At 40.3% G+C, this 12,620-nt stretch overlaps 1 protein-coding gene across 2 annotated transcripts in view; it reads left to right on the forward strand.

Moving 5' to 3' along the window:
- The window catches only part of LOC122191289 (ubiquitin carboxyl-terminal hydrolase 37), a 29,889-nt gene that overhangs the window by 7,069 nt on the left and 10,200 nt on the right, over positions 1-12,620 (forward strand). For both annotated transcript variants that reach the window (XR_006182343.1, XM_042891531.1), the window contains exons 8-17: positions 236-397; positions 865-996; positions 2,274-2,397; positions 2,662-2,867; positions 3,183-3,300; positions 3,573-3,652; positions 5,012-5,176; positions 6,432-6,497; positions 7,636-7,786; positions 11,080-11,332. Coding sequence is in view for 1 of the 2 variants with exons in the window: in XM_042891531.1 (XP_042747465.1) it covers positions 236-397; positions 865-996; positions 2,274-2,397; positions 2,662-2,867; positions 3,183-3,300; positions 3,573-3,652; positions 5,012-5,176; positions 6,432-6,497; positions 7,636-7,786; positions 11,080-11,332 (1,457 nt within the window). In the remaining variant the exon portion in view is untranslated. The remainder of the gene's footprint in view (positions 1-235; positions 398-864; positions 997-2,273; positions 2,398-2,661; positions 2,868-3,182; positions 3,301-3,572; positions 3,653-5,011; positions 5,177-6,431; positions 6,498-7,635; positions 7,787-11,079; positions 11,333-12,620) is intronic.

Consider the following 12,620-nt stretch of genomic DNA (forward strand, 5'->3'; position numbering starts at 1 on the left):
GGTTCAAGTGATGTTGCATACACTCCTGTAGATGTAAGGAATTTTAACCAAGGGAAGTTTTCTGGACAGACGTTTGCCTTTTTGTACCTCTTTGTCACTGTGATAGATGCTAGTTGTCTTCTGTGACTTTGCTAGTCCTTCTCCTCCGTGGTGATACAGTTGCGGTGTCCTGAGGTGTTACTTTTTAAGGCAGAGAAATAGAAATCCTTCACTACTTATTCTTTTATGGTTTTAGGTCTAGTGTATCCAGCCAGACTACTTCAGCCAAAAGAAGCCTGGGATTTCTTTCTCAACCTGCCCCTCTTTCTGTTAAGAAAATGAGATCTAATCAAGATTACACAGGGTGGAACAAACCCAGAGTGCCCCTTTCCACCCACCCTCAGCAGCAATTACAAGGGTAGGTTCAATTTTCTTTATCTAGCATGCATGCCTTTGTCATTAGAACATGGATATTCTTGCTATAATTGTTTCATGGAGGAAAAAAAAAAAAATCTTGAAATCAATGAACATGGATTTCCCAGCTTGGAAAATACATATTCTTAAATTCACTTCCTGAAAATTTGATGTATATAATAACTTTAGATAATTGGCATTCCGTTCATACCACTTCCATGATTCACTTTTATATCTTGTGCACATACCCACATCTTAATACTTTGATTGTTGTAACTCATGGATGTTTTGCTGACAGACGTTGCCTCCTGTAATTTTTCAGTTTAGTGTGAAGGGCAGAGGGACAGCTCCAATAAAAGCTGTGTGGGGGATACCTGGGGTGATGGATGGTCCCATGTGGTATCAGTGCTGTTTAACATGGGCACGATGACACATTTGTGTACATACTACACTTAATCTTCTGTTTTTCAGGTTTTCTAACTTAGGAAACACGTGCTATATGAATGCCATTCTACAGTCCTTGTTTTCAATCCAATCCTTTGCTAACGATTTGCTCAAGCAGGGCATCCCATGGAAGAAGATTCCACTCAATGCGCTTATCAGGTAAAATTCATTTTCTGAGAAGATTTTCTCCTTCATTACTGAGAAGCTTGTTTCCTAGTATTGAAGCAACTTTGTGTAGAGGGTGATGTATGTGTGTACACATAGGTGTACCTGTCTGTATTCTGGAGCTTTACTTAAGAGGCTGGCTTTTAGGAATTGTAGTGCTGCGTAGTTCTTTGTGTGCTCTACTTCTAATGATAGATTAAAATGTGCAAAAATGCAGAATGACTTCTTAAACCATTATCAGCTAGGGTTTAAGCTGGTCACCAAATCCTGCTGTGTGAGGGATTATGAATTTTTGGAAGATACACTTTGTCTGGTAGCTGTGAAAAGTGTTTGTATTCTGCATTTGATCTTACTAAATGCAGACAAACCTCGTGTCAAGAAATTCCAAGAGTCATGTGTAAAGTAGTTTTTTCTCTTGGAAATTTAGAATTCATTTGCCATTCAGATTCTGTTGTACGTCTACCAAAAAGACAAACTGTAATTTGGATTTGCACTGTGCTCTCTGCTGTTCAGCATTTGTTATGTGCACTACTCTACCTCCTGTTTTCCTCTGACTAGCGAGATTCAAAGCATCAGAACCACATTCCTGCATTCATTTCATTATCATTGTATTCTTTGGAGTCACTCCTATTCTTGCTGTCTCTCCTTGAAGTCTTTCTATGCTGCTCAGAATCATAGATATGATTGCATTGCAGTGATGTACGTTTTGGAAAGTTCATAAATTTTGTGAAAGCATTTGTTATGCTTGTGCCTTGTACATCTAAAGGTAAACTGTGGGTAGAGCTTGTGTAACAATACAATAACAAAAAAATCTTAAGGAAAAAAAGGAACTTTTGACCATGAAACTTCAACCCAGTCATTTATGAAATGGCACCAAAATAAATAACACGTTTCCTATAAGTGTTTTCAAAAAGCATTGGTCTTTATCTTGCTGTAAAACCTATTGCAAAAATAAGTTAACAGAGCTTTATAGGACTCTTCTCTTTACCTTAGAAGAGTCAGGATGTTTTCATTTGGCTCCTGTTCCAGTGGTGATCTCAAATTAGAGAATTCTAAAATACTTCAAATGTATTGAAATGTACAAATTCAAAATACTTGAAATGTAAAAGGTTATTTTCCATTTCCTGAAATATTTTCATACCAAACTCCCACGCTGCTTATCACATGGCAAAACCTTGTAGAAACCCTTAAAAGAAGAAGCCGTTTGTTTTACTGGAACTGTCTGAAGGCCTGGATGGTCGCTCAGTGTTTCACTGCATTGACTTCTGCAGACGTTTTGCCCATCTCTTGGCGAAAAAGGATGTCAGCAGCCCTGAGGTTAAGAAGGAGTTGCTCAAGAAGGTGAAAAGTGCCATTTCAGCTACTGCAGAGAGATTCTCTGGGTATATGCAGAATGTAAGTATCGTGCGGTCTAGGACCAGTTGTGTATGCTGTTTGTTGTTTGGACTGCACTGAACTCCTGTCGGGCTTCATCTCCGTTTGGCAGTGATTTGAGCTTTTGATTGAATGATAACTGTTGCCTGCCCTCTGCTAGATCAAAACTGTCTTAGTATTGCTGTGAATGTAATGGACAGAAATGTGATTTCCCTCATCCAAGTGTGTGAGAGATTCTGCACGGAGTTCTAGAAAATGATTGTGTTGAGATTACCCTGTTTCTAGGATGCACATGAGTTCTTGAGCCAGTGTCTGGACCAGCTGAAAGAGGACATGGAAAAGTTGAACAAGACTTGGAAGAGTGAACCAGTCCCTAATGACGATAGCTCACCTGGGAGGGCTTCTGATGATCTTTCAGCTACCAAAGTTTATACATGCCCAGTTATCAGTAACTTAGAGTTTGAGGTTCAGCATTCTATCATTTGTAAAACGTAAGTATGCCTCAGAGCTTTTCCTGTTAGGAAGAGCTTGAGTTTTCTGTGACTTCATCTGCATGCTGTAGATAGAACTAAGTTAGCAGTATGCTTTTGGTTGGTTGTTAGTGTTTTTTAAGTTACTGAAGCATCAAAGTTAAAATACACAAATTCATCTTTATCATAAGCATGAAACAATTTCATTCTGATATGGGTGAAATAGAGCGAGGTGCATATATTTTCTGGGAAGCTACTTTAGCCTGAAAAATATAAATTGTTGGTAATTTCAAGTTTATTTTTTATCAGGCTTACCTAAGCTCATTTCTTTTTCAGATGTGGTGAAACAGTCACCAAACGGGAACAGTTTAATGACCTCTCCATTGACCTTCCTCGAAGAAAGAAGTTGTTTCCATCTCGGTCGATCCAGGATTCCCTTGACCTCTTCTTTCGGGTACGTAGTTCATATACATACATAAACAGTAGACTTGTAGGGAAAATACTGCTCGTGGTTCTTGCATTAGCAGATATGTTGTCAAGTTCTAAGCTTTGCTACCCATGCTGCCATTGGGTGCCCTCTTGTCAGATCATGTTGAAGATTAATATGACTTTTAGTATAGCTGCTCTCTTGAGGAGCTTTTATGACAGCCAAAAGAGATGTCCTTCCTGTTGAAAACTGTGTGATGCATCATTTGTTCCACTGGTCTTTGTTTTGTTTTAACACAGGCAGAGGAAATTGAGTATTCCTGTGAGAAATGTAATGGGAAGTCTGCTGTTGTCACACATAAATTCAATCGGCTTCCCAGGTAACTGTTGACATCTGTTCCTTTCTTTCCTGGAAACACATCCCCAAAAGTGCATGCAGAAGCTCCTCGGAGATGAAATCTGTAATAGTGGATAGGGCATCATGTGTGGTGGTGGTGGTATGTGAGGAAGATCCACATGCAGGCAGTAATTTCTTCACACTGTCCTTCAGTTTCCTTGTGAAAACCTTCTATGTGCTGAGTAGCCTTTGCAACACTTCTTCCTCCATCACTACATAGGGAGGTCTGAGTTTTTCCTTGTATTGGATTCTCAGGAGGGAGGTATGAACAGTTAAAATAATAATAATAATAATAATTCTGTACATTTAATATTTAGTGCTCAGTTGACCTGATGTGCCAGACTGAGCTGGGGACCTTCTTATCAGAAGTCATAGAGAGGGTTTTGCTTTGGTCTGGTCTTCTGTGCTGATCCCCGGCTTCTCTCTTAGTAAGCATGCAAAGAAAGAATGCAAACGCTCTGAGGGTTAATGGCATGCTCAATAGTTCCAGACCTCGTGGTGGTGTTCAGTTCATTGCTTGATGGTAGAGATCATTTTCTTATGGGATGTAAAGCTCAAAGAGAATGTTGGATGCCTTTACTTGGCCACTGTCCTTGTCCTGTGGTGCATGCTCATACAGAACGTGGTGAATTGATGTTCTGCTAAAAGACTAGCTTGTGTTCTTCTTAACGAGCTTATGTCCTGTGACAGTGCTGCAAAACCTTTGTCAAAGTGTTTGGGTATTAGCACAGTGTAAGTGATGATGCAACTGCTTGACCTAAGTAGCTGGTACGAAGTACAGCATAAGGGAGAAGGCTCAGTGCAAGGAAGCTTTTTCAAGCTCTTTATACTGTTCTGATCAAAAGCTGTTCTAAAAAAGCGTTATGACAGATAAGAAGAGTACATGTCGTCCACTGGGCACAGCTCCTCTTCAGCTCTGGGAAGCTGTGTGCTCCCTCTGTCTCTGTCAAGTATCTACAAGTAATATATGATCATTCTGGTGTGTTGAACAATAATATTCTGTTTGTTTCCTGTGCCTGTCACCATGTTGTAGGAATAATGTTTGATAAGAGCTGCTTGCTTTGGCCCACCTGAGGAGTAAGGTGGTGCAGGATCAAAACAGAAAGCCTCTTGGCAGCCTGCATTCTACACGTTGTGGAGCTGGGAGGTGGATGGCAGAGTGATTATGCATCTCTTACTAGATAAGAAAGAGAATGCTTCTCTCTTTCTCTCCCATGTGATGATCTGCTTTAAAGCACGAGTGCACTTTTTGTAAACAGAACCACTTGGATTTTTAATAGCTTTTCTAACTTGTATCTTGAGATTAACGTTGCAATTCTGTACTTCTCTCATGTTTTTTCAGGGTCCTGATTCTTCATCTGAAACGATACAGCTTCAATGTAGCATTGTCTCTCAATCACAAAGTTGGGCAACAGGTGGTTATTCCGAGATACTTAACCCTGCTTTCACACTGTACAGAAAGCACCAGGCTGCCACTGACACTGGGCTGGAGTGCTCATTCTGCAATGTAAGTGTACAGCCTGGGTTCAGCTTGTGCTGTGTTATGCGCCTGCAGTGAGGTTGTCAGATCTATCTGATGTCTGGATAAAGAACCACCAAAATTGTGCAGCCTCAGGTGCAAGATATCTAATCTGGCCTCTTGGTACAAAATGTAGATTACCTTTTGTTTGCTTAATTCTGCTGAGAAGGCACAACATTCCTTTTTCTGTTGATTTCCATTTGCACACCTCATGCTGTCATTCATTTTTCACTGTCTTTACTATGTTACTGTGGTATCTGAGGACTTCATGTGTTGAAAATAATCTTCTTTTCCCTGTAGCAGTTATTTTGGTACAGCTGCTTGTCCTAAGATATTAAATGTCCTAAGAGATTAAATGTGCCAGATGTCACACAGATGTGGCAGAATAAGGAATAAAAAACCTTAGGTCCCTTGTTTTGCATTCTAACATACTGTAAATGTAGCAAGATAGAATACATCTGGTATCTGTTCTTTTGCTGGATATTTAATGGAGTTTGAGATTTACCTGGAGGTTTCTCAAGAGTTTGCTTTAAGAGTAGAAATCTTTACCTCCTAAACGTAATGAAAAGCTTAAGCTAACCAATGCAGACATACTTTAAAGCATATGTTAAATGGCTTTTGATTTTTTTTTTTTTTTTTTGTAATCATTGAAACCATACTGATAAACCCAGACAGTGAAAGGGTGATGAAGCTGGGGAGGAGTAGCCCTGACTTAAGGAGAATGATGGAAATGGTTCCTGTGTTGGTGACCGTATGTTAGGTGGTTGTAGTGGTAGCAATGGATTGCAACGAGTCCGTAAAAGGATCAAGTGGAGCAGGAGATTTGCTTAGAAGATCTAGGTAATAGAGGAGAAATGGAGATGTGGGACGTGCCAGAAAGCCAGCTAATCCAGACAGCAGCAAGAGACTGTGGTTTGGGAGCAGGAACTTGAGCGTTGGTGGGAATCAGGGAAAAAGGAAAGAGTTCCCTTGACGTGGGAGTGCAACGCCTTTGACTTGTGAGCTTGTCCCTAAGGGTGCATCACTAAGAAGTGAATCAAATTTGAAGGATTGCATCTGGTTTTGAACTGCTGTTGTATATTTATGGCATCGTGGAGTTATTACTCTAAAAACAAGCAATTAGCAAGTATGTAATGGTATTCTACTTGCTGCTTTGAACATGAATTTGCATGCATAGCAGACATGTAAACATATATTATTTTGAAGACTAACTGCTGCAATAAATACTTTGCTTTTTAAATAGTTCCCGTCCACTGAAAGCCTCCCAAATGGTGAATTCCTGTACTATAAGCACTTCTACACCGAGTAGGTGAGTTGAAGTTCTGAAATGCTCTCTTGGCCTGGCATTTCATGGCATAGCTTCTGAGGCAGTTTGGATTTGCATAGTTTTTTTTTTCTTTACTATTTCTACTTTAAAAAAGAATCTGTTGTATAAATTGCTTTTAGGTACTGTTTTTTTCATATCTGAGCTTTATTGGTGTTACACGTTAGCTGAAAGAAATACGAATGCTATCATTTGCCTAACTGACACCATCCTGTTAGCATTTCTCTCGGAAGCAAGCAAAGAGGAATTTTTTCATGGAGAAGGCTCAATGAGAACTGCATCTGGTTTGTACAGGTGATTGGCCAGGGCCAGGTATTTTAAACTGCCTTGCATTCATTGCTGCAAACCAGATGAATAAGCAGCAACGTTTTTTCTAATTCTGTAGTTAAACTTTTTCCTGTTTTTATTTATGGAGCTGCAATGAGTTTAAAGAACAGGTGGTTGGTTCCTTAACCTTGTTTGTAAAGATGAGAGGGCATTATTATGGCCTTCATAGGCTGTTCTGAGAGGCCAGTTTTTGACATAGTGAGAAATGTGATATTGCAGCAGGTGAGTTGCACGTTTTGGAATGGATATAGAACAAATTTCCTAATTGAGCAGACATTTCAGACTTAGAGTCTCTTCTGCTCTAAAGAAACAAGGATTTATCCCAGTGAAGGAGCAAATGGGTAAACAACATTGTGCAGACTTGCAACTTTATATCCTAGTATTGATGTGAAAAGTCTTGTGTCCAGCTTAGTACATTTCAGGAGTTGAGTAAATGGTTTCTGCTGAGTTTTACATGTTAATGTGGGCTTGTCTCAAATGAATGCTGTCCAAGATTGCTGTGTGATAAAGTGCAGGCTCTTGGCTTGTGAATTTCTCTGGTGATTGTGCTACATCTTGTAACAGTGTCTTGTGAAGGAGAAAAACAACACTTGGTAGGTTGTGGGGTAAATAAACTATGAAGTGTTTATTTGTTGCCTGCTATCTTGGTAAATTTCTGTATTCAACAGTTGCAGCTTGTTCCCTAAATTGTGCCTCCCCACAGCCTGGAAATCTGCTGTAGCAGTTATTTAATGGTTTCTATGAAACAGATTTGTACAGTGCTATGAAGTTCTATAGCTGTGTTTTTAATTTACAGAAAATATACTTTCAAATCAAAGAGCTCTGCAGCACTCGGTGTGGATTCAGACAGCGATGATGAGCCCCTGAAACGTTCTGTTGCCAATAGCCAAAGGTTGTGCAACATACAGAACAGAGATCAGCAACAACTGCAAGAAGAGCCAGAAAAGGTAAGGGAGGGAAAAAATAAGTACAAGCTTCTGTGTGCATAGGGGCTGTATGTACTTGTGGCTTGCCTGTATTTTTCTTAGCATAATGAAATTGATGTAAGCTGTTTTCTCTCCTAATTAGCACTGTGATGCTAGAAGGGAGTGCTTTGCCATGCCAGCTAATTGACCTCTCTTCAATTGTCTTGAGTTCCCACTGGGAACAGAGGTAATTGTGTTGTAACTGCTCTGAACTTGCAGGGTTGCTTATACCAGCTGCTTAGCAGTTTTGTTGGTCCTTTGGGTAGCTTTCACTAAAGACTTTTCCATACAGATTGTAATGGACTGTCAATAATTATGCAGCAAAGCCCTCGATTAAATTAGAGCTAGTACAAATTGGGCTAGAGAAAATAGTTGAGAGAAGTTCTTGTGGCTAAATAAAAAAAAACATGCAGTGCTGTTGTGGAAGTGGTGGATGCATGCAGTTTCTCACCTAACAAGAGGATCCCAACCCACGTGATATTTAAGGAAAGATAAAATAATGGGTATTGAATTTCCAGAAGGCAGGGCTGGGAAAGACTGCAAGTGTGCTGAAGCTTAGAAGTACAGTTAAAATGATCTTGACAGATCTGAGAAACTGCCTATAAATAGGAGAAGTGGTTCAGTATGAACAGGCTAAAGACACTAATCTTAGCAGGGCTGACTGGCTGTAAGTGCAGGATGAGAACAGCTGGGAAAGCAGTGGGCCTTCAGAAAGGAGTAAGGGGCTACAGTTGGTCACAATATTAGGCTGACTGAAAAGGTAAATATATGAGGGAGGAATAGCCTGCAGGGTGAGTGAGGGGAAAAAAACATTTTTTCCTCAGCATTGATCTTTACCTGGAATGCTGGATCTATCATCCAGATCCATCTGGAATCCAGATTTGAAAAAGAGTTGGAGATTAATTGGAGAGAAGCAAGTGAAGTGAAACGTGAATGGTCAGATGTTTGGAAAGGAAGATTTCTGAGGAAAGAGTGGTTGAGTGAACTTGGGTCCTTTAGTGGAAGGAAAAACCTAAACAGGGTGTGTATCTTCAGGGGAGGGAAGGCAATGAATGGAAGCACTTGGGCTGTTTTCCTTGGCCTCACTGGATGGAAGTAATAGACTGAAATTGCAGACAGTAATTTTTAGATTTCAGGGAAAGCTTCCTGATGTTCAGGATATTAAGTGATGGAATGGATTGCTTTGGGAGTAAGCAGAAAACAGCTTGCTCTCAGAAGTAGAATGAGCAACTGCTGTCTTGCATAGCACATCTGTGGTGGCTGTGGGTGGGGAAATTAAACTGACTTCTCTTTGAAGTGCTCCTTCTGTAAAGAGAACCTTTTCCAAACTGCCTTAAATGATTCTTCTTCAAATTTTGTTTGTGAGGAAGTGTAGGTAATCTCCATCACAGCAACACTGCGTGCAAAGATGGTGGGAATAAAGCCTGTTAATTTGAATAGCAAATTAATGGGAGGCTTTCCAGCCTGTTGTGGGAAAGAGACAGTGGTGGAGATGATTGCACATAAGCAACTTGACTTTTTGGAGCTGTGTGCTTCGGGCACTCCCCACTACAGACCTGAGCAGCCATCTGCTATTGTGTCATGGTTTAACCACACTGTCCTGGGAGGACCTGGTCCTGGGTCATGGTGTGGTATCACTGCTACTGCTGAGCTACTATCAGGATGCTTCTCATTGCAGCTGTGTTAGGGATGATCGTGGACCCATGCATGGCACTGCACAAAAGCAGTCCTGCCGTGTAGGAGAGAACGGCTGGGATACGTGATGTTGGGCTCTAGGTGCAAATAGCAGTTACCTGGCTAATAAGGGCAAAGCTGTGATTTTTGGCTCTGCAGGTGAAGTAGTATTTTTAAGTGCTTTTCAAATACATCTATTTAAAGCAGCCTGAATTAGAGCCCAAGCTGCTTAAAATCCACGCAAATGAATTGTAATGGAAAAGCTGTATTCAAATAATGCACTGTTGTTGCCAAGTCTTTAAAGTCCAGCCACTGAATTAGTGGTGGCTGTTGTTGCAGTCCCTGGAACCAAAGTTTGCTTGAAGAGCTAAATCAGTGTTGACAGTAGTGGTCTACAGGTGCAGAGAGGAATCAGAAAGCTTAGAGTTGCAGGTACTCTGATTTTCCTATTCAGTGCACAAATAAAATGGGAGGAAAAGGACTAAAAGCTGTCCGTTCTGATTGTTGGAGCCGGTGATGACTCAAGCAAGCAACTTGGTTGGGTAATTCACTTGCTAATCTGGTTTGATAAGGCAGTTTTTACACAAAGAGTTTGCACTATAAAAGCAGTCTTACTCATCAAAAGTTTATTGTACGTAAGTAAAAAAAGCAGCAGTACGATGGATTCTTGTTCATTTTAATGAAGTTCTGAGTTGCATCCAAATGAAATTTGGAGTAAGATCTGGATAAATTCATAAATAATAATTAGAAAACCGTGGTTTGTAATGTACAAATGCAAATATATACATACACACAAATATGGTAAGTAGTATAATCATTTAAATATGTAGGCATAGAGGTTAGCCTCCTGATTAAACAGCTGATATCACGATGATGAAAATGCCTACCCTGGTTATAAATCAGTATGGCTTTGGAGTTGATGAGCATCTGTTTTAGGGAAAATAAGTACAAAATAGCATAACTATAGAAGAAGTCAGATCAGGAGTATTTTCCTTTCTCCTGATTTAAGGCCATTTTGCTCTCCTTAGGAAATGATATTTCCCCACTTTCCTGATCTTTTCTTGACTTGCTGAGCGCTGTGTTGTTTCCCTTACCCCCTTGTGATTTCTTATGGCAAGTCTGCACTGCCAGACCTAATTCTAATTCTACTTTGTAGCTGCCTGATTTCAGTTCCTGTTTTTCCATCCTTTCTACAAGTTCTATTCAGGTACCCCTTCATCCTGCTGTGTTAATAAACTTGCAGTTTTGCTACTTCTGCCCTTGGGGTTTTAGCACTGACTTGCCAGAGGCTTGCAGATTCATCAGCACCCAAAGGTAGAACATGTGTTAAAGGAAATGGGAAGAGTTGCCTTGGCTGTATTAATCCACAGGGCCTGTAAAAACTGGTTGTAGTTGATATTCAAATATTGTTCCTTGGAGTGAATGTAGCTGCAAAGGTTGTGTCTCCATTGAGACTCAGAACTGCCTGTTTGATCTTGACAGAGCCAAATTCCCGCATCCTGGAGTTACACAATAGTAATAATAAATCTATATGGAAATGTAAGGCTGGTGTTGTATAGCTGTTCATTCAAGTTTTTAATCATAACTCCGTTCATATCTAGAGTTCAAAACGAAGTAAAATGGAGGGCGATAAACCTGAGCTGGGCAATGCTGGTTTTGATGGCATGAGTGAAGATGAGCTGCTAGCAGCTGTCTTAGAGATCAGCAAAAGGGAAGCTTCTCTGTCTCTGAGCCATGATGAGGATAAGCCCACAAGCAGCCCAGACACTGGGTTTGGAGATGATGAAATTCAGGAGTTGCCTGAAAACCTGGAAACGATGGAGACAGAAAAACCCAAAGCGCCATCAGAGTCAGGTAAGGCAAGGTAACTGCCTTAATTGTGCTGTGATGGACTAAAGAAAGTTACTGGTAGCAGTGGGCAGGTAATATTTGAGAAGCCAGATGCAAGCATACTGCTGGAACTGTCTGAATTTCTCAGAGTTTTCTCATAGTTTCACAGTACATAAAGCTTGTAAGAAAATACGTTTTGCCATTTCAGTGAATTACATGGCAGTCACTGCTGTGACAAAGGTAGGTTGTCTTCAGAGTTCATTGCCATCTTTTTCCCTCCTGATTACTGCGCACTTTCACTCCCTGCCTTACCAGACAATTCAAATTATGAAGATTTGGCAGTGTCTGGGCCCTCATCCTCTGTAATCAGCATGTGGTTACATCTCTGCAGCTGCTGCAGCCTGGGCAGTGTGGTAGCAGCGTTCAGATTGCTGAAGTTTAAGAATGATGTCTGCATTGTGTGAGACCAGAATGCTTTCGTTAATGCAGTTATTTTTTTCACTAGTTGCTACTGAATTTAACTCATCTCTGTTTTTTCTGTTGTAATACTCTGAGTGAGAGTAGTGAGCCTAGGAGACTCAGCGTGCAAATGTTTAGCCTCTGACCCAAAAACATGGTTAAGTACAGGAAGACTCTTTGATCTCCTTGTGGGGAAATTGTGGCACGTGCACACTTAATTCTCCTTCAGCTATGAGATACATGTTTTCTTGCGAATGTTTAATACCACTAGCCTGGAAAAAAAACAGGAAAACAACATCCTTTCCTTCTCCTCACAGAGCCAAGAGGTTAGGCGTTAACAAAAATACTGTTCAGAACATCAAGCTTGGTAAGAATTGTCCAGTGAAACAACTTTTATGTTGGAAGTTGGTCTCTAAGAAAACCAGATGTGTAACAGCCTTGCTTGTGCTCAACTTCACATACTTTGTTGCTATGGTTGTGAAAGGCAACTATGAAAGCCTGACAGCATAAATGTCTCTTCAGGTTTTCCTTGAAAGGTGTAATGCAATTATTTGAAGGCTGTGACATTTAAGCAGAAAGTGTGTTCAATAAGTGTCTGTAATTTCTGATTAAGAACTCAGACACGTAGCATTGAATTTGCCTTTCTGTAGTTGTGTATGGTCAGAAACACAAGTACTGTTCAAACCGTAAGGTTTGGCATTCAAACAAGATGTGTATCTTTGTATTTCAAGTTAGTAGTTATGGCAGCTGAGTGTAACACCTAATGAGTTCACAGCCCTATGTTCTTTTTAAAGGAAGCTCAAAGGCAAAGGATGCCTTGCTTTATCAAACAAAGTGATTCTAATCTTTAAAG

The sequence above is a fragment of the Lagopus leucura genome, unplaced genomic scaffold (assembly GCF_019238085.1).
Source record: "Lagopus leucura isolate 7727_CA_CO unplaced genomic scaffold, USGS_WTPT01 63724-0_obj-0_obj, whole genome shotgun sequence".
Lineage (NCBI taxonomy): Eukaryota > Metazoa > Chordata > Aves > Galliformes > Phasianidae > Lagopus > Lagopus leucura.